General features: G+C 27.7%; 2 protein-coding genes across 2 annotated transcripts; both read right to left on the bottom strand.

Moving 5' to 3' along the window:
• Positions 1-6,112: 6,112 nt before the first annotated feature.
• Positions 6,113-19,129, bottom strand: LOC145848440 (DNA topoisomerase 3-beta-1-like). The gene is made up of 17 exons (XM_082953906.1): positions 19,003-19,129; positions 18,063-18,231; positions 17,546-17,660; positions 16,480-16,668; positions 15,688-15,875; positions 15,064-15,250; positions 14,657-14,891; positions 13,748-13,908; positions 13,331-13,496; positions 12,979-13,074; positions 11,032-11,130; positions 9,789-9,936; positions 8,431-8,597; positions 7,800-7,917; positions 7,381-7,522; positions 6,666-6,774; positions 6,113-6,285 (listed from the first exon to the last, which is right to left on the bottom strand). Exons 1-17 carry the CDS (start codon positions 19,127-19,129, stop codon positions 6,113-6,115), a joined length of 2,589 nt encoding a protein of 862 aa, XP_082810032.1.
• Positions 19,130-20,458: 1,329 nt separating this feature from the next.
• LOC145834521 (death domain-associated protein 6-like) lies at positions 20,459-21,256 on the bottom strand. Its single transcript, XM_082941969.1, has one exon. The coding sequence runs from the start codon at positions 21,254-21,256 to the stop codon at positions 20,459-20,461; it is 798 nt and encodes a 265-aa protein (XP_082798095.1).
• Between the last annotated feature and the right edge of the window lie 3,641 nt (positions 21,257-24,897).

Below are 24,897 nucleotides of genomic sequence, written 5' to 3'. Positions count from 1 at the left end.
GACAGACTAGAACATATCGAGTTCTTTGTACAGATTTTAAAATGTTAAACTCACCGCTGAAACTATCTGACATTAATAATGGAGGTATTGCAAAATGATATTAGTTTCATTTGTTTCAAGTATTCTTAGAATTTTGAACGAATAATAAAATACATTCTTTAAGTTTTGTATTGAAACTCGAGCTGATAAAAACAAATATTCTCAACTCTTCTCGCTGATAAGCACATTTACGTAGTAAACTCGCGAGAATATTTAATTTATAAACTTTATAAGAAAATATCCTAAGAGTTTTAATAAAAACCTCATCTTTTTTAAATGTTTGTACATTAATAAAAAGATATAATATTTGAGACTCAAAGCTGAAAAATAAAAAATTCTGAATATCAGCTATTGCCATTCAAAAACTATGTAGATGCTTTGTCAATAAACTAAGACTTTATCTAAAACTAAGACTTATCTTTGTTAAAATAGTATTAAAAGTACTCTAAAAATGAATTGTTCTTACAGTGTCTCAGCTATATCTAATTTTCTGCGTTCAAAACTTTGTTTACTCATTTGTTTTATAATTAAACTTTATTAACAAACTAGTTTTGAACAAGTTTAATTTATCGATAATTTAAAATAAAAATAAAATGCTAATCTCTTTGAAACTATAAAATTAAAACAATTAGATTAAACTTTGAAGTCTATAGCAGTTTTTATATCTTTAATGTATTTAATTATTTAAATTGTTGTTCTAGATAATTTTGTTAAAAAAAAAATATTTTTTTCTACCACTCTATTAAACTAGTCTTAACGTATGAGTCAATATAGTTAGTAATATTATTAACAACAATATTCAACCAATTTTAAAATTGCATCAGCTTTTTCAGTTGTACTAGTTTGAGTTAATGAATCTATTTTTAACTTTTTTGACAGCTATGCAGGTAGCAACCCTTTGAAAAAATTGATTGCAGTTGTTAAAATGTTTGTAATAGCTTCAGGTCATTTCTTGACAGCAAAATTTTATTGTATGATCTTTAGTGAACCTTTTCATGAAAAATTTAAATATAAATTATTTTGCAATATAAAAATTTTTAGAATTTTCAAACGTGACAATACTGGTTTTCTAAGCCTCATAAATTTATCAATTACTTTGACAAAAGATATAACATAGTTCAATTTTTTTTTTATGTACTATCCTTTTAAATAGTTTTAAAAACTAAGTAAAATAATACAAAAAAAGATTTATTTTTAAATAAAAATATACTATAGTATACTATATAGTACAGTATAGTATTATGTATATACTGTAGTATATTTATACTTATAGGTTTTAACTAATCTAGATAAACTTATAACTAATTGTGTAATCAAAAACATAAATTAACAAAGAGTCAAAAACGAAAACTATGAGAATTTTGTAACGCAATCAATACAATTAGTTAAAAAATTAATCATTAGAAAATAATTTTATTTGTTACTTAAAATTTTAATCGAAATGAACTTATACTTTGTATTGCCCTACATAGCTTTGTTCTTTTTTTGTATTTTTGAAATCACCTCATTTATAAAAAGATAAAAACAAAGCAATAAAAACCAAAAAATTAATAAAAGAGATAAAACTAACTCTCCTGACATTAATTAAAAACTTCAACTTTTCATAAGTTATAAAAATCTTACTGAATTGTTTAGATTGCTTAGGAGTTTTATGAAACTCCTAATGGTAAAATAATATTGTTCTTATAGTTAAAGCTCTTTGTTAACCAGCAAAATAGTAATGACTGTGATTTCTAGTGCTTGATCAAAATTCATAGAAAAAACTTTTTTCTCTCTCTTCTATCGCTAAATATTTAAAAAACATTTTTGTCTCAAATCTCATAAATTTAAAAAATTCAAAACTCAACAATAACTGTATAAAGACTTTTATGTACGAATTTGAAATTAAAAAAAAGTAAATTCCGACTAAGTTTCAAAAAACAATCAAACTAACATAACTTTAGATGAAATATGAACTATCATTTTAATTAACGAAACAACTTTTTTTTTGAATTGCCTAACTTAAGAACATATATAAAAAAATTATTATTTTTTTATTTTTTAACAGTTTTTACCACGCCCGTTTTTGAAGAGTAAAAAATAAAAAATTGCCAGTGTATTTTTATACCTAATAACCTGTAGTACTGAGAAAACAAAAAATTATGATATGTTTACAAAACAAACTTATAAAATACTACTGAAGTTAATAATACTAAACTAAGTGTAAAGTCTGTTTTGAACACAAACTTTAATTTTTTTCACGCAAACGAATACTTAGGTTAAAAGGTAGTTCGTGCCCAGAAAGGCATGTTGTTTAATAACAAAACAAAAAATACTTTTTATGCCTTGATAAAAACGTTATATCAATACTGTGTTACCTGGTTTCAAAAAAAGTTTTATAGTACATAATGAAAAAATACTTTGTTATTGTATTTATATACTGTATTATTAATATTTAAAAGGATACATTTTACTGCGTACTACAAACTATAAAAATTCACTGAAAAATGTATTATTAGAATATGATAAAAGTAATTTTGAAAATATGTGTTTTAACATCAGGGTAGTCATTAACTTATAAAATTAAGCTTAAATGTTTTATTTTAATTTATACAATAAAATAAACATTTGTCTTTTGAATGTTACTTCTTATTTTTTTATTATATTGAGTTCTAATTAAAAAAATAATTATATAAAATATATTTATTGTTGTTTTTCTTAACTTTATAAAAAAAAATTTTAGCTCAACAAAGTTAAAGTAAGAAACCTGACGACTAAAACTTCTTATATATACTGGTCGTTTAATAAAGTTTTTGATCTTAAACTTCTTTATCGTGTTTATTAAGAAACAATCAGTTATTAAACTTAAACTGTGTAAGAAGTGTGTGATGATTTCTTTTAATAATATAATAATGTAATAATAAATACATTATTTTTTTTTTATTAGAGCTATAAATCGACATGTTACGTATACAAGTCAAATAAAAAAATAAGTTATTCCCAAACTACTACAATATGTATTAGATGTATGTATATATTTATACACAGACTATCAACATGTCTACAGTAGTCTAATGCAAAAACATAAAAAGGCGAAAACATCTCAACTTGGCTAAAAATAGCTATAATAATGCTGCTATTCAAATTGATTAAAAAAATAGGGTAACACATTTTTAATAAAGAGTAATACAATCGTTATACTGCTGATTATATTGCTAACCTAGTTACAACTAAGTTGAGTTTTGCTCGTATTATTAGTTCTATTTGAAATTATCACGTTATTTTCTAACTAGATATATACTAGTCCTGGATAAGACGTTAAAAAGTATCCGTGGTGTACTACTTGATAACCAAAACTTTTTTTATGCCCAAGGTCCTAGGGCACAACGTTTTGAGCGCTTGATTTGTCGTTCGTAAACTAAACTAGTGAATTAGATTCTAAACTATAACGATTGTTAAACAAATACTATTTTTAGAACAATAGGAATATGTTTATTTTCTTTAATTAGTTTCCTTAAAACTGTTAATACTGATTTTTACCTTTATCGTTTTAATCTATGTTAATCCTTTATTTTGTTATGCAAAATTGTTTTAATAATAATTAAACTTTTTATAATCTGTTATGTTGCTTTAACTACAATAACCATGGGACTATAAAACCAACACCACAATAATTGCAGTTAGTTGAGCAACGACTTTTTGAATAAATATTGATAAAACTTTTATTAATTTTTATTTAATTTTAGGATTTTTTGTACATTTATAAGAATAGTACCTGGTTCTATTATGTTTAATGTTTGTTAAAATATATCAGAAATTATAGGTTTATTTGACAATAGAAATAACAATTAAGCAATAACTAACAGACGTGAATTACGTATACTATTACAAGTAATGATATTTTCTGATTCTGCTATCGAAAACTTATTTTAATACCAATACTGATTAACTTTTTTGTTAATTTTTAGATAGCAAACCTGAAACATTATTTTTCAAAATTGTTCGTTAAAGATCATCATATAAAAAACTTATACTGTTTATGCAAAAACTTGAAGTAAGTTTTGTTTAGATATACTAATTGTGTAAAAAAATTATGATAGTAATGTGGAATATTTGTATTTATACACATAAAGCTTCTTATACAGGTGTTTTGATTTTGTTAAACAATTTTGGTAAAAATATTGTGTTTTAGCTATAAACTTTTATTAGTTACTAACAATAGGCTAATCAATAACTTAATAGCTTCAGTTTCAGCTCAAGTTGAATTTTAACAGATGACTAAAAGCTAAACTAGAGACTAAACTTTTATTTAAATTACGTTTGACTTTTTCAGTTATATCTAAAATATTTTTTTAAGTGTTAGCATACCAGATTGTCAAACTTTTAGTACATTTTTTGAGAATTTATCCTCAGTTAACACAGGCTTTGCTGGCACGGTTATGTTCTAAAGGTTGTTGAAAAACAAATCTCAAACATTCTATGTTTAGCGAGTAGGTCATTCGCAAACGCAACTGAGAAAAATTATGTTTTAAGAACGTATGTAAGCGAGACTTAAGTAACTTGTCTTTCAAGAACTGATAATTAAAAATTACTTGTAAATGACAGCGTCAAATGGCAATGTGCTACACTGAAGACCAAAAGAAGGGCAACAACCATTTAAGAAACCGAAGCAGATGAAAAATGAGGAGAAAAATAAGGTTTATGAAATTGATTTGTTTTGTTTATTGCATAACTGTGTCTGTGATTTATTATTATTGTTTCTTTTTATACTCCTAAAACACATAGCCGATAGCGAGCCTCTTTTATTGTATTTGTTATACTATCCGAATTAAAACGCCTTCTGAAATATTTAAAATCAAAGATAATAGAAACCGTGAAAGATTTGAATAATTTATAATCTAAAAGTATAAAATATATACTATATAAAGCTTTATAGTATCTAGTGAACAACAATAAAGTAAAAACTAAACTTCTTTCTTTGATGTAGCAGAAAAAGCATGATATCAAAGTTTTATTTACAAAACAATTTGATAACTGAAAGTTTCAAAGCAAATTATACCACAATCTATTTAGTTTGTTTATACAAACTTTAAATAAGTTTTTTTAAGGGCTACCAGTATATAGCTACTACTAGATTAACAACCATAAAGATTTCATTTTAAATAATAAAAGTTTAAAAAATTTAACAACACAACTAAATATGAGGGAGGAGTTTAGTAACAAAAAATTTTATAAACATAAGCATCATTAGATTTTCTTTTTTTGTAAAATTTAGATCAGGGTTTACCAAAATCATACCCATTTTGTAGGAATTTGAAAAGTATAAACAGTTTATTGGAACTATCCCTTGTATAGTTAGTTACTCATTTACTTATACGCTCTTTTACTAGTTATTGTTATTTTGATAGCAAAAACCTCTTTTGACAGGACGATATCGCCCACTTTATAAAACTCTGATATTAAGAATAAGAAAAATTGACGAAATTGAAAAAAAAAATCTTTATCTAGTTGCTGTTCGCTACATTCAATATTATGAACAAATTATTTTTATTGGACTTTCAAACTTGCTATGATCAAAAAAGAGCATTTACATTCTCTACTTTAATTTGAACTGTTTTATTTGAACTCAAGTAAACACTTTATTAAAATGTAAAACTAATGTATTGTTATCAGAGTAAAGATTTTTGGCCAACTTAACTAATAATAAAGATAATTCAACTAAATTAGTCAGTGTATTCAAATTTCCAGTGTCAAAATTGATTTTTTCCGAATCATGATTTTGTTTTGAAGTTTACTTACTTTATACATTATTACTCACTTTTTTCGTAAAATTAAGATTTAAGAAGAATAATAACTTTGGACCTTTTTTAAAGATAGTTAAAAGTTTTTATAAATAACAGATAAAAAATTATAAAAAAACATACAATAGTAAAAACAAACACAAATAAGTTAGATTTAATAAAGATAGTAACTAAAATAGTTGTTATTTTTAGACAACACAAACAAATATCATTAACTATAAAAAATTGTTATTACGAACACATTGGCTAACTACATTAGAACTAAAAGAAAACATAAAATAAAAATTTGTAAATCAGACAAAATAATTGGCCAGCTGAGACATCTTGTCTTTGGGGTTTCCCCTCCCCCTTCCACGTCCTCTGCCCCTCCCTCTTCCCCTCCCCCTACTTCTGGTTGACCTGACAACGGTCCGGGCTTTCTTGACCAACACCATTTTGTTTAGGACCTCGTCACAGTAGATGCAACCTGAAAAAAAGCGGAAGTTGAATGTAACCATGGTAATTAATTTTGAACAAATTTAATAAAGAACAATTATGGTTATAGTTGAACTAAATAACTACTTTCTTCTTTCACTGTACTATATGAAACTTTTAAAGTTATATTTAGTCGTCAAATTAATTTGTTCTAATTAGTTTCTGATTCATAATTTTCTTGAATCTTATTATCGAGATTTCTTAGGATTTGGTCGAAAAAACACTAGTATATAACCATCTATAATACTAATATTATATTTATGAAACCTAATATATAAATTTTAAGGTTTTTATACAAAAATTTACTAAAGATTTTTGAACTGTTTTTTAAGATAACAATAGAATATATTTTGTGTGTTTATTTTTTATCACCTGTTCTTTTAGTTTCATTATTTTCCAATGGAGATTTATCCTTGTGAAAAGTGACGTCCAAATAATAAACATTTGCGCATTTCGGGCATTTATCTTCCGATACTGATATCTGATTAATGAAACAGTCAATAAAAAAAAATGTATCACTGTCTTAAAGAACAGTGATTAGTGTATTAAACAATACTAAAACAATATTAATACTTTACTTATAACTTTTTAGTCAAATAACAAGAAAAATATATTTTATTTTTAATGTTATATAACTAATCAAGTTGAGCAATAAAACATATATATTTATAATTATTATAAACTGCAATATAGACATTTGTTTGTACTTTTATAACTTGTACAAAACTTTTATAACTTGTACATCTAATGGTTTATTAAGAAAGTTTAATAATTTTTAAATAGAATAACAAAGTTAATATTATAAACTTATTACTTCATCTAAATAACTTTTAAAACTGAACTAACTAAATTAGTTTAATCAATTAAAGCCAAAACTAATAACAGTAATCCTACTTACTTAATGTACAGTTTTCGCTGTAATTTATAGCTAAATTATGTTTTTATTTATATTATTTCTAAATAGAGCTTTCACTTACTATATGATGACATTTATCAAAGTTTTAAATTCATTAATACTCTCTATTAACATTTAAACAGTCTTTATTAAAGAACAAAAAACTTAAATGTTTTTAACAATCACACTAACCTTATGAACTGTTTTCGGAATAGTAACAACAGTTGAACACATCTTATTGTTGCACGATAGTTTCCACTTTGGAGCAGATGATTCGTCTAAAACCAGTATACCGTCTTCACAATTTTCACAAGAACAAACTCCTAGTGTGGATCTAAAAATATTTTATATTTCAGTTTTCATAATAAAAAAACTGTTAAAATTGATCTGTTAAGTGTATTGTTAAATAAAAAAAAGTATTAAACTATTATATTTCACAACTACCACAAGAACAAACAAAAACATTTATTAAAAAAAACATAAACCTATTTAAAAGGTGCTTGGTGTAGTTTTACTAATTTCTAAAGCCACAATCAAAGATCTTTATAAACCTATAAATCTTTAAATTGTAATACTGATGTTTGAAAAATATTTCTAATTTAATAACCAACTTAGAATGAGGGCAGCCTGGGTGAACACAGTGATTGCAACCGGTGTAAGTTTTCATTTGCGGGAACGGTGGGTGATTGTAACAATAAGGACATAATATGTATGATTTTCCACCAGTACCTATATGAAGTAGTTAATTTTTATTATATAGGTAAGTTTTCATTTTCGGGAACGGGGGATGGTTGTAACAGTAAGGACATAATATGTAAGATTTTCCACCAGTACCTATAAATGTAAAATGTTAGATTCATTGAATTATAATGATTGTAACATTAGGACATAATATATAAAATTTCTACCAGTACCTGTTAAAATACTTTAAATATAAGATAGAATATAACAAAAGTAATTGGAGCAGTATATTATACAAACTATGTGTAATAATCTTTATTTCATAGACCGCCGGTGTTACCAGAATTTTATTGCGGTAAGCTGCCACTGGTGCGATAAGTTAAACAACTCAAGACGCTAATAACTTCAACAAACGATGCTGCAATGATTTTTTAAACGAATTTTGTTCATTAGAATAGTATTAGTTTTAGCTAATTGACAATAATATCACAATCAGTTACAAAACCACTGGTTGAATTGACAAACAAAATTATTTTAGCAATAACACTCAACATAACAAACCGGTGGTGCACAGAAGTAGTTCAAATTCGTCCAACGGACACTTCAACTCCTTGTACAACTTGACGTTGGTCTTGCTTGGCAGGTCATAAGTTTGATCGCAAGTGTTGCAGTACAACCTCGGTGGTTGCGTCACAACCAATTTCATGTACCTCCTGCATCTACCGCATCTGTGACGTCATAATGTAATAATGAATGTTTATGTAAAATAAAAGTTGTAATTATATTATAACATATAATATAAAACATATAAGTTTTATTCCACACTGCATCTACCGTTACGTACAAATCAAACGTATTCGTTACGTCATAATTATAATGTTTGTTTTGAATCGATTTAGAATTTTACTGGACTTTTATCATTTGATTAATGTATGTTGTAATGCATTTGTTACGTCATAATGTAATAATTATTGACTACAGTAGACTACCGCTTAATTACGCAAACTGAACCCGACCAAAAGGTGCGTACTTAGCACGGGTAGTGCGTACTTTTTGACGAGATAGTATAATATGAAATTTAGTTGTTTGATTTCTTTCTTACAACTAGCCATCAAATAATTAGGCCAAACAAACAAGTCTTTTTTTTTTTAATTAATATTTAATACATGATTCTAATCTGCAAAATATTTTAATAGATTTTAAAATGATTTGTTTTTTCTATAAAAAGATTCTACATAACTAGTACATACATTTAATATAGAAAGTCAATGTCAGTCAATGATATAAAAAAGAATAATAAGCCATATTTTCCATATTTTGTTTTGTTAGAGGGAAAATACCAAACTACATTGCGTTTACCAAACATTTTCAAAGCATCAATGTTTGTACATTTAAATTAAATTATGACTTAACTATGTTGTATTTATAGGTTTATTTAACTTTGTTATCTAGATTTATATGTTTTATAGCAGTACAGCCACTTATTAACATTTAATAACAGGACTGCCACAATCTCAGGCCACTTAGACTACTCAGGATTACTCACCCTAGTTTAAAAATTGTAAAAGTCTCAAGCTAAATCAGCAGGTTGGCCATTCTACCTGGAAACATAAAAAAATCTGGGAAAACTTGGTGATTGAAAATTTAGGCAAAAATAAACTGGAATTTCTTAGAAGTTCCTTCTTCTGAATAAGTGCGTACTTAACGCGGTAGTCTACTGTAGTTATAGTCGGTCTACTTTAATACTCTTCACTTATGTAAAAATTTTGTTCTTAAACTGTAAAATATTTTAAATAAAAACTAGAAGCATGAGTTAAACCAACAAAAGAGTTATAAAATAACTTTTCTTTGTAAAAGAAGAGTCACATACTTTTTTTTAATAATATCTAGTTTATTAAAAGTTTAAAATAAATATATACCTCGACATGGGTTTACCGCTTTCAGAGAGTGGAGTGAAGGTGACTTCGAACAATTTGTCCATTCCTTTTATGTTTTCAACAAAATACAAAAACTTCTGCTGAAAATTAGAAACTGCGTGCTGGAGTACATCGTCGAATTTCGCTTGTCCTGTTAAAAGTAGTTTTTATTTATTTGTTCGGAACTATATCATGGATTACATTATTTACTTTAGCATGAACCAAAATATTCAGGTTTATATTGCTACCTTCTGTTTTAAGATAAATAATACTGGTTTTAAATACAATTATTTTTTATACTTATGAAAAATGATATTATGTGAAAACAACACTTTTTATTTATTCATTTGTTTCAGATAAATGTTTTAATTAATATTATCCATTTACTTAAGAAAAACGTCTATGTGTTTCTTAGTTTTCTGAACTACTTCTAATATAAAATTAAAACTATTACATAATATGTTTTTTATTAGAGTTACTTAAGTTTATAAAAAATAGCTTACCCTATAAAAAATTAAAAAAAAATTCAGAATTAACTATATTTTATAAATTTATTGATACAAACAAGATCGGTTTATATGATATCTAAATTATTTGAGAAAAATAATTAAAAAAATTAATAAGTATTGGCTTTTTCAGGAAAAAACTTTTTTTTATCAACTGTTATTAGTTATATTTGAGGTTTAGTTTATAAAGTTGAACTTAATGAAAATCTAAAAAAAAAAAACTCTTTTCGAAACACTATTGTTTTCAAATAAATATACTTAAGTTATTCAAAACAGCAAAAAAAAAAGCCTTTATAAAATTATCATTTATAAACCTACTTATCATAGTAAATTAGTATTTATTTTAAAGTTTTAATATTTTTATTCATTGATACACTTAACTTTTGGATGATAGTTTAAACTTTTAAAACTAAAACAGCAATAAATGTTATTTTTTTAAATATAAAATATTTGTGAAAGGATTTATAAATATAATATTTTTGTTAGTTTAAGGAGCTCATGTTAGAAATTTAAGTACAAATAATATATTGTTAAGAACATCATTACAAGTTTTGAAAAATTTAAGAACTTGTAAAATTTAAACAATAAGACAAACATTAAGTACTTCTAATTAGAATTGAAATACTAAATAAAAGTACTCATACAGCATATTAAATTTTCCATTAGTTTTTAACAAACCAATTAAATTTCTGTCTGAAAGTAATTTTAAGAAACAAAAAATAATGAAATACTAAACAAACCGAGTGAAATTAAATTTAGTTGTTTTTCAACTTGTGATCTTATTGTGGGTAATGATAAATCTCTATCTATCCTGTGATAGCCGTGCACTAGCATTATACCTGAAAATATAAATGTATAAAATATACCACTTGTAGATTAATAACAATATAAATAATAATGCAAATAATTAAGAATATATATCTTCACTGAGACAATTATGCACTTACACTATTCCTGAAAAATATATAAATAATACTGTTATATTTAATATCTTAATGACATGCATAGTAATATAATTTATACTATAATTCAAATATTTAACAGTCACAATAAATCTAACAATATTACATAAAAATAAAAGATTTTGAAATAAAAATATTTAAAATATTTTTGAAACAAAAAAATTATAATCACAATCAAAACAATATATTCAACTTACATTTCTTGTATTTAAAGAAAATAAAAGTAATGAAACTACAAACTTTATAGATGAATTAAAGTTCTAAAAATTTCATCGAAAAATTTAAACCTACTGAAATTAAATGCTCTGAAATAGTACTTTAGATGTTAAAAATAAAATTACTTAGTTTAAAAATTAAGTTTCAAGTTTTGCTATTGGCACGCATTTTAACACTTCGAAGGGGAGTATGAATTTTTAAACAAATAAACAATATTTTGTGATCTAGTGTGTATTAATACCCTAAGAACAGAAAAGTCATAACATAAAACTTATTTGAAAACTAATTACACATAGACTATAACATCTACAAATAACAACTTGTACATAAAACATAAGTAAAATTAAAAACTAGAACTTATGCTTTCTGTACAACATAAATTGTATTAAATAGATCTGAAATATTATTATGCCTTCTCTAATTAAAAATCTAACATATATTAATTATATTTAAGAAAAGTAAAATAAAAATGTTTCCGAGTTTTAACAACTAACATATACTGCAAAACAAGTAATAAAGCTTATTTTATAAGAGTATTACCAGTAATAAGAGAGGTCAAAAGGGTCATTTCAACATCAAAAACAAAAAAATAATTATAATACTTTTTATAATTCAAACAATCTCTTGTAAATTCTAATTTTAATCAGATTTATATAAACTGATTGTAATTTTTTTTTAGTTTTAATGTTTTTGTGATAAACATTGTAAAACTAGAATGCTTTGTGATATTACTCAAGTGTGTTTAAAATTTAAGTACGATCATTCTTTTTTTTCACTACAAAGTTTTTAATATTTTTGATTACTTAATAATAACAATATCTAACTAATTTAATGTTTTTTTCTAAAGATTTTGTTACTAAAAATTGTGATTTCAATTACAAGTATTGCGTTTATCTTTTTTTTAATACTACCCAACTCACAAAAACAATCTAGTTCTAAATTATTATACAATTTATTACTTCTTGTATTGGTAAACTGCTAGTAGTACTTAGTTACATATATACACACAATATATAACTATTCAGTTATGCACCATTTAAGTTAATTTAATTGTTTGCAAAAATATTTCAACATTTTTTGAATATGTAAATTTAGACAAACTTTCATTTATTTATTAGTTATTGGTACTTAACATAAAGTGTATGGTATTTAGCTCAGCTTAAAATTTTTTATAGATAATTTTTCATAGCCCATCATAGTATAAGTTTTTCATAAAACGTGCTCATAGCAAAATTCAGTAATTTGTGTAAGAATTAAAGAATCAAAAAGACAAAGCATAAGTGGAACAGCAGACTAGTTTAATTCATAACAAACAAATTTGATAGATATACTTATTTATTATAAAACTAACCCAAACTAATGGGTTACAACCTTTTGCCACTTACAACATTATTTCAAGAAGATTTAAATAATACAACTCATAAAAACATATTGACTAAAACTCAAATGAATTACATTCTTCATTTAAAGTCTGTTAGCAAACTTGTAAAAGTTAAACTTAAAACCAACCCAAACTAGTAGGTTGAAGTCTTCTACCACTTATGATTGTGACGTAATTTCTCTGACCGATGTTGTTTATGTGCGTTGGTATAGAAGCATCAGTACCTGTTTGGATTAGTTATTCATATACTTGATAACAATGATAAATATCTATATGTCATTATAGATATATACAGACACACTTGTGATTTTATATTAGTTGTTGCATTTGTTATTGATAACAAATATTACAAAAATGCTGAATAAAAGTTTATTAACAACCATAAAAGTAGCAAAAAAAAACAAAATAACTAAATATATAAACAAAAACATAACACTGCTAAATAAAAATAGATAAACGAACAAGTATTAACACACTCACCAATTCCGTGTTTTTCCATCAATGTGATCAGTTCACTTTCGCTCAAGTAGTCGGGAGGAGACGTTCTCTTCTCGCTCAAACTAGCGTTCACAACTTCTACTTTGTCATTTTTGTTGAATTTTAAACTCGTTTGCTGCCCGTCTTCTATTCCCAACCACGGCATTATCTGGCGAGAAGTTAATTTATCAACATTTTATGAAATTTATTGACAGGTTTTTAACAATGTGTTATTAAAATAAATTTAAAACATAGAAAAAATCCCAACCATGACATTATCTGGTTTGATAAATACTTTAAGCTTAGTAACATTTTTAAATTTTTAATGAAATCAACAACTATAAGGTTTTGTTGCTAAACAAATTTTTGAGGATATATTATTTAATTTTGTCGGGAAAACTTAAGAAAACACAAACTAACCGCAGTGAATCCTGGGTTCAAAGGGGTTCTAGTAGTGCAAGTGAACAGTTCACCACTGATTTCAATTTGAACTTCTGTCTGTGTGTAAGTGCAGTCCTTGCTTATTGTGGCTAGAAAGTGCTTCACTATGTACTCGTACAATTTGTAATCGTCTCCCCCACCTGTAAAAAAATTGCTCTCATACAAAATAAACATTAAAAACGAATAGGAAAATTTTTATTACTTAAATACATATCGAGCTAAATCTTAAAATAAGCAATAACAGTATCGTAAAAACAAAAAAAAATGTTTTTAATCCAAATTCACTTTAATAATTTGTATACGTCTCCGATATCTGTTAAGCTTTTGTGGTATGAAGTAAAATAAGGAATAGTTATAAAACCGAATGCTGATAGCATTACAACGTTAAAAATAAAGTACTATTCAAAACTTCATAAAAAATGTTTTTCAAAATTTTAATTAATAAAAACTAAATTTTAGTGTACTTTGAGTTGATATGAATTGAATGCTAAAGAGCAAGGAAATTTTGGTACTTGTGATAATTTAATAAAATCTTATCGAGCTACAAGACTTTGTATTTTAAAGTGTAAGGATGTTGGGGTGTAAAAAATTTGGTAGGGGTTACATTGTATAAGTTAAGTACCAAGAAAAACTTTTTTTAGTGCGCAAGAGCAATTTTTAGCAAACTCAAACTTAAGTAAATTCATATATCTTTGTTAAAACTGTAGCCCATAAAAAAGTGTTTATCTTTCAAACACTCAAACAAACCGATTTTCTTGGAACTGGTAGCCTGTATTGGAGTAATTAGATGATAATGATTAATTTATTACAACTTTTAACAACCACAACTGATACGCCAAATATATGGATCATAACAGTTTAATAAAAGCATTTATATCCAAAACGAACCAATTTCCTGGTAGCTGGCAGCTTGCATTGGGGTTATCGGTGGGTGATCGCCCGCATCCTTACCCTTCCTCGCCTTGTTGATGCCGTCACCTAGCAACTGCTTGCTGTACTCACCCCACTCGTTGCTACGCGCAAGCATGGCAACCGGGGACTTCAGGTCGAAGTTGTCATGGTAGTGGGTGGTTTCAGTTCGGGGGTAGCTGATGTAACCCCGTGTGTACAACCTCTCTGCTGACTGTATCGGAAAACAATAAATGTCAGAAAAAAATCTTTAAACATTTTTTTTTTTATTATGAGTGAAACAAAAAAATGTTATTGATAGTCAAAAACTAACATAATTTATTAACGTTTTGAGAATTATATATTTGTAACAATAGCTTAACTAGCAGCTACTACAAACAACAAACCAGCATAGTTTGATGAGGTGACATGTTCAGACTACTGCTTGCAACTCTCAGCATTTCCACAGTGTTAAGCGCCTGTGGTCTCTGTTTAGTTTTCGTCTTGTTCTTGACGCTTGTAACTTCACCGTAAGCTGATGACTTCACTATGTCCAAGTACATCTTCGCAATAGGTAAGTCGAATATTCGCACTCTGGTGATAGTTATATAAAAACGTGAAATATTTTTCTTATTTTAACAAATTTTTTATCTTTGCTATAGGCAGGTAGAATATTCGCAGTGATTTTAGCACAGTTATCAAAATATTTTGCTTATAAACTTGAAAAGTAAGCCATCTCAAATTAAAAATATTTTTTACAAACTATTCACTTTTCTAGCTATTTATTATTACTTGACTAGCTTGTTATAAATATTTACGAAAGCCCGAATATATAAATTTTAAAGTTTTATAAACGTTTTTAAATGAGATAAAATAAATTATTATTAATCTTTCCAAATCAAGCTTAACAGTAATCAAAGTAATTCATTTATTAGAATTTTTAATCTTAAGAGGTATTTAATAAATTTTTCTTCCAACTATTTAAAAGTTTATCAACAAATATTTTACTTACTACATAAACGATTACTCACCTCTCCCAATCAAGCCTCACTGTATTACTTGTGTCACTGTCACACTTTTTAACATCAACATTCAGTACCCAGTAAGTTTCGGGTTTGAACGCCTGTATTCTGTCGTGCCGCTCAACACAGAAACCCAACGTTGGTGTCTGGCATGGACCGTAAGACACGCATGAACTGTCCAGGTTTCCGTACTTTCCCTAAATTGAAATTATAAATTTTTCTATAATTGTTGCTGTCTTTTATTAACAGTATTTATCATGGCACGCATGAACTATCCAGGTTACCGTAATATCCCTAAAAAAGATATTATTACTAGTACTATCATATTAACAATGTATATCGTACGATATGCACGAACTATCAAGGTTTCTGTATTTTCCCTAAATCAAAAAAAAATTACATTATTGAAATTAGTAATATAAGTTTTTTTTTAACATTATATATCATAGAACGTACGAAACGCATCAACTGTCCAGGTTACCGTATTTTTCCTGAAATATTAATTATCAGTTTCATAAATATTAATAAATTTTATAATAATATACATTATAGACCATATGATACGCAAGAACAAATCAAGTAAACCATATTTCCTCTAAATGAAAAAAAAAACTTACATTATTATTTATTTTATTAGAAATACATGGACCGTACAGCACACAAGAACTATCCAGATGTACTTGTACTATAAAATGTGCGTAGATGTTTTGATTTATAATTCAAAACAAAAGTTTACTAATTAAATTAATTAATCTTGTAAACAGTTGAAACATTTTTAGAACAGCATATATATTTGCAAACCTGAAAGTACCTGGTTTGGAACCTTGTAAAGGCGCATCCGACTCTCAAATCAAGTTCCTGTCTGGCGTCAACACTCAACGACTCGTTCTTGTTTGGAACCTTCAAGTTGTTCATGGCTTGATGGATGTCCTTGTCAGTTATGGAGCTGAAGTGAGCTCTGAAAACGTTCCTCCCGAATTGCGCGTTTCCCTGTGTAACTACTACTATCAGTACAATCAATTATTTTTATTTAATTTTGTGATTTATGTTATTAATATTGTTTATTAATATTTGTTTTTATAATTTGTCAGTTTTTTAACACAAATACGCTCTGAAAACGTTCCTGCCAAATTGTAAGTTTCTCTAAAGAAATAGTTATGTATATATTAATGTTTGAATGTATTGAATAGTTTAAAGTACTTATTGTCTGTGGTATGTATCCTGGTTGTATTAGGCAATAACGTAAATAGATTAAATGACTGACAGTTTTATCGTCAAAACTTGTTTTATGAAAATATTTTAAAACTTTATGTTTTGATTTGTGTTAGTAAAGTAAGCAAGAAAAATATTTAGGCTTATTAAATCTAATTTCTAATCAAAAATTGTAGCTGTTAAATCTTATTTTAAATTAAATATATAAATTGAAAAAATAGCTCAGTTTTTAATTGATTTTGAATGATTGTAAATTAACTGCTATATAAGATCTTACTAAAATAAATACAACTCAAAGTACCTGAATGTTTCCGCACGCAAGAGGTGACAAAGAAGTTTAAAGCTAGCTTGAAAAAAAAACTAAACTAATTTTCTTCTGTCAATGTAGATAACCACATATTTTTAATAACTAACCTTTGTTAATTTACACTAAAAATAACCTATAACAGTTTTTTCAAGCTGTATCAATTTTAGAACAAGTTCAAGCTTAGAAAAGTAAGTATTCATTTATTGATATTACAGTATGGTTAATCTAAAACTATTTTATTTTTAATTACTTCAAATTCGACAAAAAAATATGAACAAACAAGTTTTAAATTTTTACTAAAAAAAAATTCTAAAGGTTAAAAGTACTGTTTAAAATATTAAAACTAACCCTGATATTCTGTTCAACAATGTCCAATACTTCAAAGCAAATATTTTCACCCTCCTTGTCACAATCCAACCATAAAACCAGATAATCAATTCCTCGAGATTCTTTGTCCAGAAACCTGGATAATTGTATTTAAAAATATCTTAGTCTCTTTAGATATACATTTTGAAATGATTTGTACGGAGCTTGTTCATACTTAATAGTATAAAATTAAAAGTTTTAAAAGTTTTCAGGTTGACTTAGTCATCTTAGGTTTTTCATCTGATTTTCATAGCTCAAACTGTATGAAATAATGTGAACCTAAAAATTCAAATGTATATAAACAATTTTAACTGTTTCATTAGTGATTTTTAACCATAAGACTGTACAAAAATATTCAAAGTACTTAACAACAAAAGTTGCAAACTATTTAATTCATAGTTTATTATCAAAGTATTGAAAGTTATCAAAAACTGCTTGATAATATTATTATAATAACCTAACCAATTCTAATTCATACTCAAAGTACTACAAAACAAACTTGACAATGTTCATTTTGGGGTTGGCTTCCTTCTTAACAGTTTTAGCACTGAACAGTTCAGCCGGGTCGGTTTTGTCCCAATTGTTGTATTTCGCATCGAAATCTATTGACATCACGTGACCGCAAACTGACGTCACTTTGAAGTTCACTTGTTGGCCCTGGAACGAACCTGTTGAATACGTCTTTGTACTGTTTTTGCTTGTCTAAACTTATAGCTGAGTTTTAAACTTGTGTGTATATAATGTGTGATAGTGTTTATTGTATACAAACTAAAGTGACCTTACAATTTACCGGCTGGCCCAGGAAGATGGATTCAGCTAAAAACTCATTTTGTTTTAAAATTAGTACAACCTAACTAATAACTACAAATTTTCAAAAATAAAATATTTTAACTTTTATCTTGAAATAGTGAAGTGCAAACTTCAATATAAAAACCCTAAAAACAAGTTTTATTGAATAACAGATATAATGATGTAATGCAAAAAAAAATTATGATGAAGTGTTTGTACCAACTACTGTTTCATAAAGCAGGAAATAAAAACCATAAGTAAAATATTACTAATAGTTTTAATTTTTATAACTAACAAGCAAACTTGATTAATTTTTACTCAGTAATTAGATGTTCAAACGTTAAAAATTTAGTAAGTACCATTTATAGTTTTTTAAAAAGACATTTTGACCTTTACTTTTACATTGCTAATAAAAACACTCTTAGAAATTTGTTTGAAAACGACGATATAAATTAAATTGTATTGTTTTAGTTTTTAATAAAATAGTTTTATAGTTTTAACTTTGACGGTAATTAATTAATAGAATATCTTATATTGAGGTTTGTATTTAGTGTTTTAAAGTTATTGAAAAAAAAATTTAACTACAAATTTACACTTTTTTTAAGTTTTGTCATAAAAAATTAACAAAACGTAAAAAAACAGCAACAAACCAGTGTATTCATGAACAGTGCACGCGTTGCTGATTCCCTTCCTTGATGTGCAGCTGTTTCTCGACAGTATCTTGGCTATTGAAGCGGCCAGCGACGGCTTCTCAGCCACCATCAACACTGTCCTCATTTCTAATTATCTTTAGTGGCTGTATTAATGTTAACTTGTTAGAGCAGAGACTTTTGTGTTTTTATGCAAATTTAAACATCTTTGTAAGAAATTATACTTAAAACATTTTGCTCAGTTAATGGCAATACTTTTTAAAACTGAAACTAAACCAAATAAAAAATACTTAAATGTTTAAGGGTTATAAAATAAATAAAGAACTGACAGATCACAGGTGTATGTATTGAAAAATTTGATATGTTAGGTAAAAGAGTTGATTCATCTTTATGTAACAGTTAAGACTTAGAAAAATAATAAAGAAAGAGCGTTTAATAAAACACACATAAACAAAGAAAAAATATATACAACAACATGTTTTCTATAATATAATTTACAATAGTTAAAATATCCCTAGTATTTTTTAAACCTTTTACAAAAGAATTTTGAGAAATGAAAACATAATTTAAAAATGTTAACACAGAATAAAAATTAATTTATTAGCTTTTCAAATACAAACTTTATTAAAAGTTTGTAATAATACAGTAATATTTTTTTTTACTTTTTTTATAAGTTTTCAGTAGCTAGTTGTCTACACAAAATAAATAGGAACTTTTTAGAAACTAAGAAAACTTTGGAAAACATAACCAAATTAAAATTATAAAATTACTTTTTAATTGTGTGTAACATTACCAAAACCTTTGAAAACTTATATAGATTGCTTTTGGAGCTAGCTATGAGTATACAAAAATAAGCATTTATAAAAACGTAGGAGTTACATATACATAAATTACAAAATCATGGTAAGAATTATGGTTAATACTTTGAAAAGGAACCGCTTAATAACACACATGTTAAAAATTGACACTATTTTTTACTACAAAAATAAACACAAATTTTAATTTTCTAGGTTAAATATGTTTTTGTTTTTAGTCGAATCTAATAACTTTACACGCATATTTAATTACTTAATAATTTACTAAATAATAACAAATTATAAAAAAATAAATAACTTGAACAATATTAACTAACTAATGTCATTTGTAGTAAAACTATACAACTTTACAGAACCAATATAAAAAAATATTACGTTTTATAACTTAAAAAACCTGATCAATTTGACACAATACAAAAAAATAAACACTTAAAATTTATACAGATTTTCAGTAACAGTGACAAACATATAAAAGTTTACTGACAGCAGCACCAAACTACTTACACATTGTTGTAAATCTATCTTGTTTCCAAGATGAGTCTTCTTCCATGGCCCAACGGTCTTTATTTTTAAGCAACAGTGACAAGCATATAACAAACATATCATTAATAGCACCACGTTACTTTTAAACTTCATTGTTTCTAATCTTCATTTTCAGACGACTCCTCATCCACTGCCAAAGGATCTTCATCTTCTGACACCACGCTCTCAAGCTGGGCTCTTCTCTTGGCCACCGACTGCTCCTGCAACCTGACGTGATCGTCCTCAACTCGGTTCAACTTCTCCTTCGCAACCCTCGCGTTCTCCCTCAGCTTGCGCTCCAGCTCCGCGTCCTTCTTTGCAGGGTCTTCGGCGTTCGGGTCTGCCTGGTGATAACTCAAATATTCTTTCAGATCGTCAATTCTGCCCTTCTTCAACTGCTTGCCGGCTTGCTTGAATACGAGCTTGGCGTTACTATCAATTTTGCTCTGGTCCAGGTTCAAAGCGTACTTTTGACTGGCTTTTTCAACCAGGCGGTTCACAATGGCCAGGTCCGGGAACTTTTGCGTCTTCTTGATGTACGCTTCCACGTACTTGTTGACCTGGTTGTAACCGGAAGCGTTTATGTTCACCGTCCTGGTGTGGATTTTGTCGGATATCTTCTTCAGCTGGCAGTGCTTTTTGTGGTACTCTACGAACTTTTCCATCAGTTTGCTCGTGACAATGTACATAGAAGTGCTCGCGTCCAAGTCTTCCAACCGCAGCTCTTTCTGGTCGGCCGCGGTGATGGCCTCGTGCAGCTGACTCAGTATGCTTTCGTATTTTTTCAGCCTCGCCTCGACCTTTCTGGCGTCCTCTTCAGTTGGAGGGTTCGCGCTTGTTGAAACAGCAGAAGAAGTTGTACCTTTGGATTTCTTATTGCTGCTTGAGCTGTGAGGATTGCCGCTGCTTGAAGACATTTTTTGTTTTGTTTACTGTAAAGCGGCTGTTGTAAAAAATAATGGTAATTGCGCTAACCTAGGTAAGTTCAGTTAATTCAAACTGCAAAAAAAAGTAATTCAAACTAAATGTTAAAAAAAGGAAATTTAGAAGAGTGGAACGTTTTTGTTTCGAAAGTATTTTGTAAAATATTATATTTGAGTAAAATACTATTTGAATTCTCAGCTGTTTACAAAGTAACTTTAAGTACAAATTACTAGAAATTAAACAATGTAAAATAGACACAAAGCTTGTATACAAGAATAAATATTATACTTCATAATGAAAAAATAAAAACCTTATTTTAACACCATAATGAAAAAGTTTCATTTGCTAGGAAACACTTTATAAAATAAAAACATAATTTTAATTCTAAAAAGCTAACTTTTATTATTTTAAACCAGTTATTGAAGTGTATAGAAACAAGATTGACAAGAAATATTGCTTTGTTAACTACAAAGAAAGCAAAAAATCTAATGATTTTAAGTAGTTATAAATTGTTATACAAAAAATTAAAAATTAAAAAACTTTAAGGGTACTACTGTAATATAAATATTTTCAATTTTATTCACAAAAAAATTTTAGCAGAAAAAAAATTAGCTGAAATATTTTAGGAAAGATCAATTAAGTTTTAGTTAGCAAATTAAGAAAAGTTAGCAATGAAAAGGCAACTCTGTAATATATAGGTTTAAGTTTTGTTAAATATAAAAGGATTCATTGACTGTACATTGGTATTTTCTGAGAAAAAAGTTAATATTATCTTTTGAAAATTATTAGAAAACAGCAATATATCTTATCAGGTGTAGTATTTTAACCTTTTTTTGTTTTAAAAGCAAAAAAAATAAGTTAAAAAAAAAACAGTTGTTATTTCAATAATTGATTGTTTCAAATATCAATCATACTTTTACAAAAAGCATATTTTACTTAAGGAAATTAAATTATCACCGAAAATAAAAAAATATAGATGTAAAACTACTTTTAGATCACAAGGTAAAAAAATAATTTTGGCTTTTTGATATAAAAATACTATAAGTACTACATAGTTAAAGTATTACAATTCACTTCTAAACAAAATAAATTGACCTAAGAAACAATTTATTACTTTTCAAATGGTTCAGAAAGTTTTCAAAAACTTGTGTATTTAAATAAAATAAACTAGTCTGAATAAATACAAAATAGATAATAAATTAGTTAATAAAAAATGAAGTACACTTTATCCAAATTTTTTTTTTAATATCAGACTTTTAACACTTGGTTAAAGGTTCAATATAAACAAAAGGCTTACACAAAACATATAAAAAATCCTAAACAAGAGTTTTAACTTTAACTAATGACCTACAAAAACCAAAGATATTTAAAACACAATGCTTGAAATTAAACATATAATATCAAAAAATCATCCACCTTTAAAAAGGTGCAAATCAAAAGTTAAACACACAAATTCAAATACTAAGCTTCTTATAAATTTAAACATTTTTTCAATTAATGAGTTTTTTATTTTAATAACAGTTTCTTCTACTCATCTTCACCCTCGTCACCCTCGTCACCAGAGGAGCTGTTCTCATCAACCGCCATCGGATCCTCATCATCTTCATCGCTGGCTTCTGAAACTTTGCTCGCGTCCAGCTTGACCCTGCGGCTCTTACCTGCTTTTTTTGACAACTCCTGCAGCTTCACATGCTTGTCATCTTCCCTGTTCAGATTCTCCCTTGCCAATTTTGCGTTCTCCCTGAGCTTTCTCTCCAAATCAGCGTCATGCTTTGCAGGGTCTTCCTGCGGAGTATTCTCCTGGTAGTAGTTCAACAGCAAGTTGTCTAATTCCACCACCCTGCTTTTCTTCAGCTGCTTGCCGACCTGTTTGAACACCGGCTTTGAGATGCTCTCAATCTGGCTCTTGTCCAGGTTCAAGTTGAACTGCTTGCTGGCTTTGGTGACAAGGCACCTGACGATGGCCAGGTCCGGGAACTTTTGCGTCTTTTTGATGTAGGCCTGCACGTACTTGTTGACCTTGGGGTAGGAGGAGGCGTCTATGTTGACCGACTTGGTGTGGATCTTGTCGGATATGTTCTGCAGCTGGCAGTACTTCTTGTGAGTCTTGACGATCTGCTCTTTTAATCTGCTGACGCTGATGAAGGCCGAGTTTTTCTTGTCCATGTCTTCTATGCCCAGGTCTTTCTGGTCGATCTCCACTATCTTGTTGTGCAGCATGTTCAGGTACGTCTCGTACTTTTTCAGCTTAGAAGCCTGTTTTTTGGTGTCTGCGTTGTTTGAGTCTGCTTTGCTGGTCGAAGGAGCTTGGCTAGTTGTAGGATCTGCACTTGTTGTGGGAGTCCGACTATCTGATGGAACTGCACTTGTTGAAGGAGTTTGACTATTAGTTGGTGCTGTACTATTAGTAGCAGCTGTATTTGTTGGAGGAGCTGTGTTAGTTTCTTTATTTTGAGCACTTGAACCAGCCTCACTTTCTTTTACATTACCATTACAAAATTCTGCTTTAGTTTTGTTTTCACTAGGAACTGTGTTATTAGGGGTGTCATTATCTGAGTCAGTGTCTATGACAATAATGTTACTTGCCATTGGTTGCTTTTTTATAGTTGCTTCACTATTTTGTGAATCATTACTTTTACGCTTGTTTGTAGACTTCCTACCATCTCTATTGTCAATTTTGCGCTTCTTTGCACCCTTGTTATGACTGAGCTGGTCCAGCAGAGTTCTCAGCACCTGAAAAATGTTGGTCTTGCCGCTTTCAACGTTGCTTATCTTCAGGTTGAAGTCGTCAATGAACATTTTAGAGTTAAGGTACTCATGCTTGGTCTCGCTAAACTTTATCTTCAGGCTCCTCACCACGTTCTTAGCGTGTTCCCTGTTGTCAATCTTGCTTTTCGTCAGCTCAAAGAACTTTTTTATCCTGTCAAAGCGCTTCGGATCAATGTTGAGGAAGTTGCTGGTTTCCTCTTCGTCTGAGCTGAGGCAGTGAACGTCAGAGCTGTTTTTTGACTTGGGAATCGGAGAAATGGATTCAATTGACACTTTTTCTGCTGGCTTGTCACTTGTTGCTTTCTCTACCTGTGTATCATTTGGAGAGGTGGGCTCATTTGATGTATCCATTTTGACAGTTTTATTGCCATTCAACACCGCATCGTTCCCGTTTGCTTCCTTTGTTGTACCGTTAGAGCTGGGGGGTTTTTTCGAACGCGCTTTCAATTTCCTTCTTATTACAGGAGGTGGACTGATGCTGTCGTTTTCATCTTCAGAAGAACTCAAAAGATCAATTATTTCCACATTGGAAGCCATTTAATTTACAGTCTGAAAAGTATTTAATCATATGAAACTATAATATTTATATTAAATCATATTCTTATCTCCACTGATATATTATTTTACATAAAAATAGCGTTGTTTAACTCTTCTATTTATTTTTTTAATCAAGCTATCAATATTCAAGCATTATTTATCTAATTTAAATAAATTTTTAAAAATTTTAGATGAATAGCACAAGAATGAGATATATTTTAGAACTTCTAAAATTAATTGAATGACAGTTGAAAACTGTAGTCATGTGTTTATACTGGAAACGTTTTAAAAAACTAAACACACATCAAAACAATTTTAAAAGTTTTAC

The sequence above is a fragment of the Thalia democratica genome, chromosome 1 (assembly GCF_965202585.1).
Source record: "Thalia democratica chromosome 1, ktThaDemo2.hap1.1, whole genome shotgun sequence".
In the NCBI taxonomy this organism is placed as follows: domain Eukaryota; kingdom Metazoa; phylum Chordata; class Thaliacea; order Salpida; family Salpidae; genus Thalia; species Thalia democratica.
Note: the sequence above shows the minus strand (reverse complement) of the source record. Positions and strands in the feature narration are given on the sequence as shown.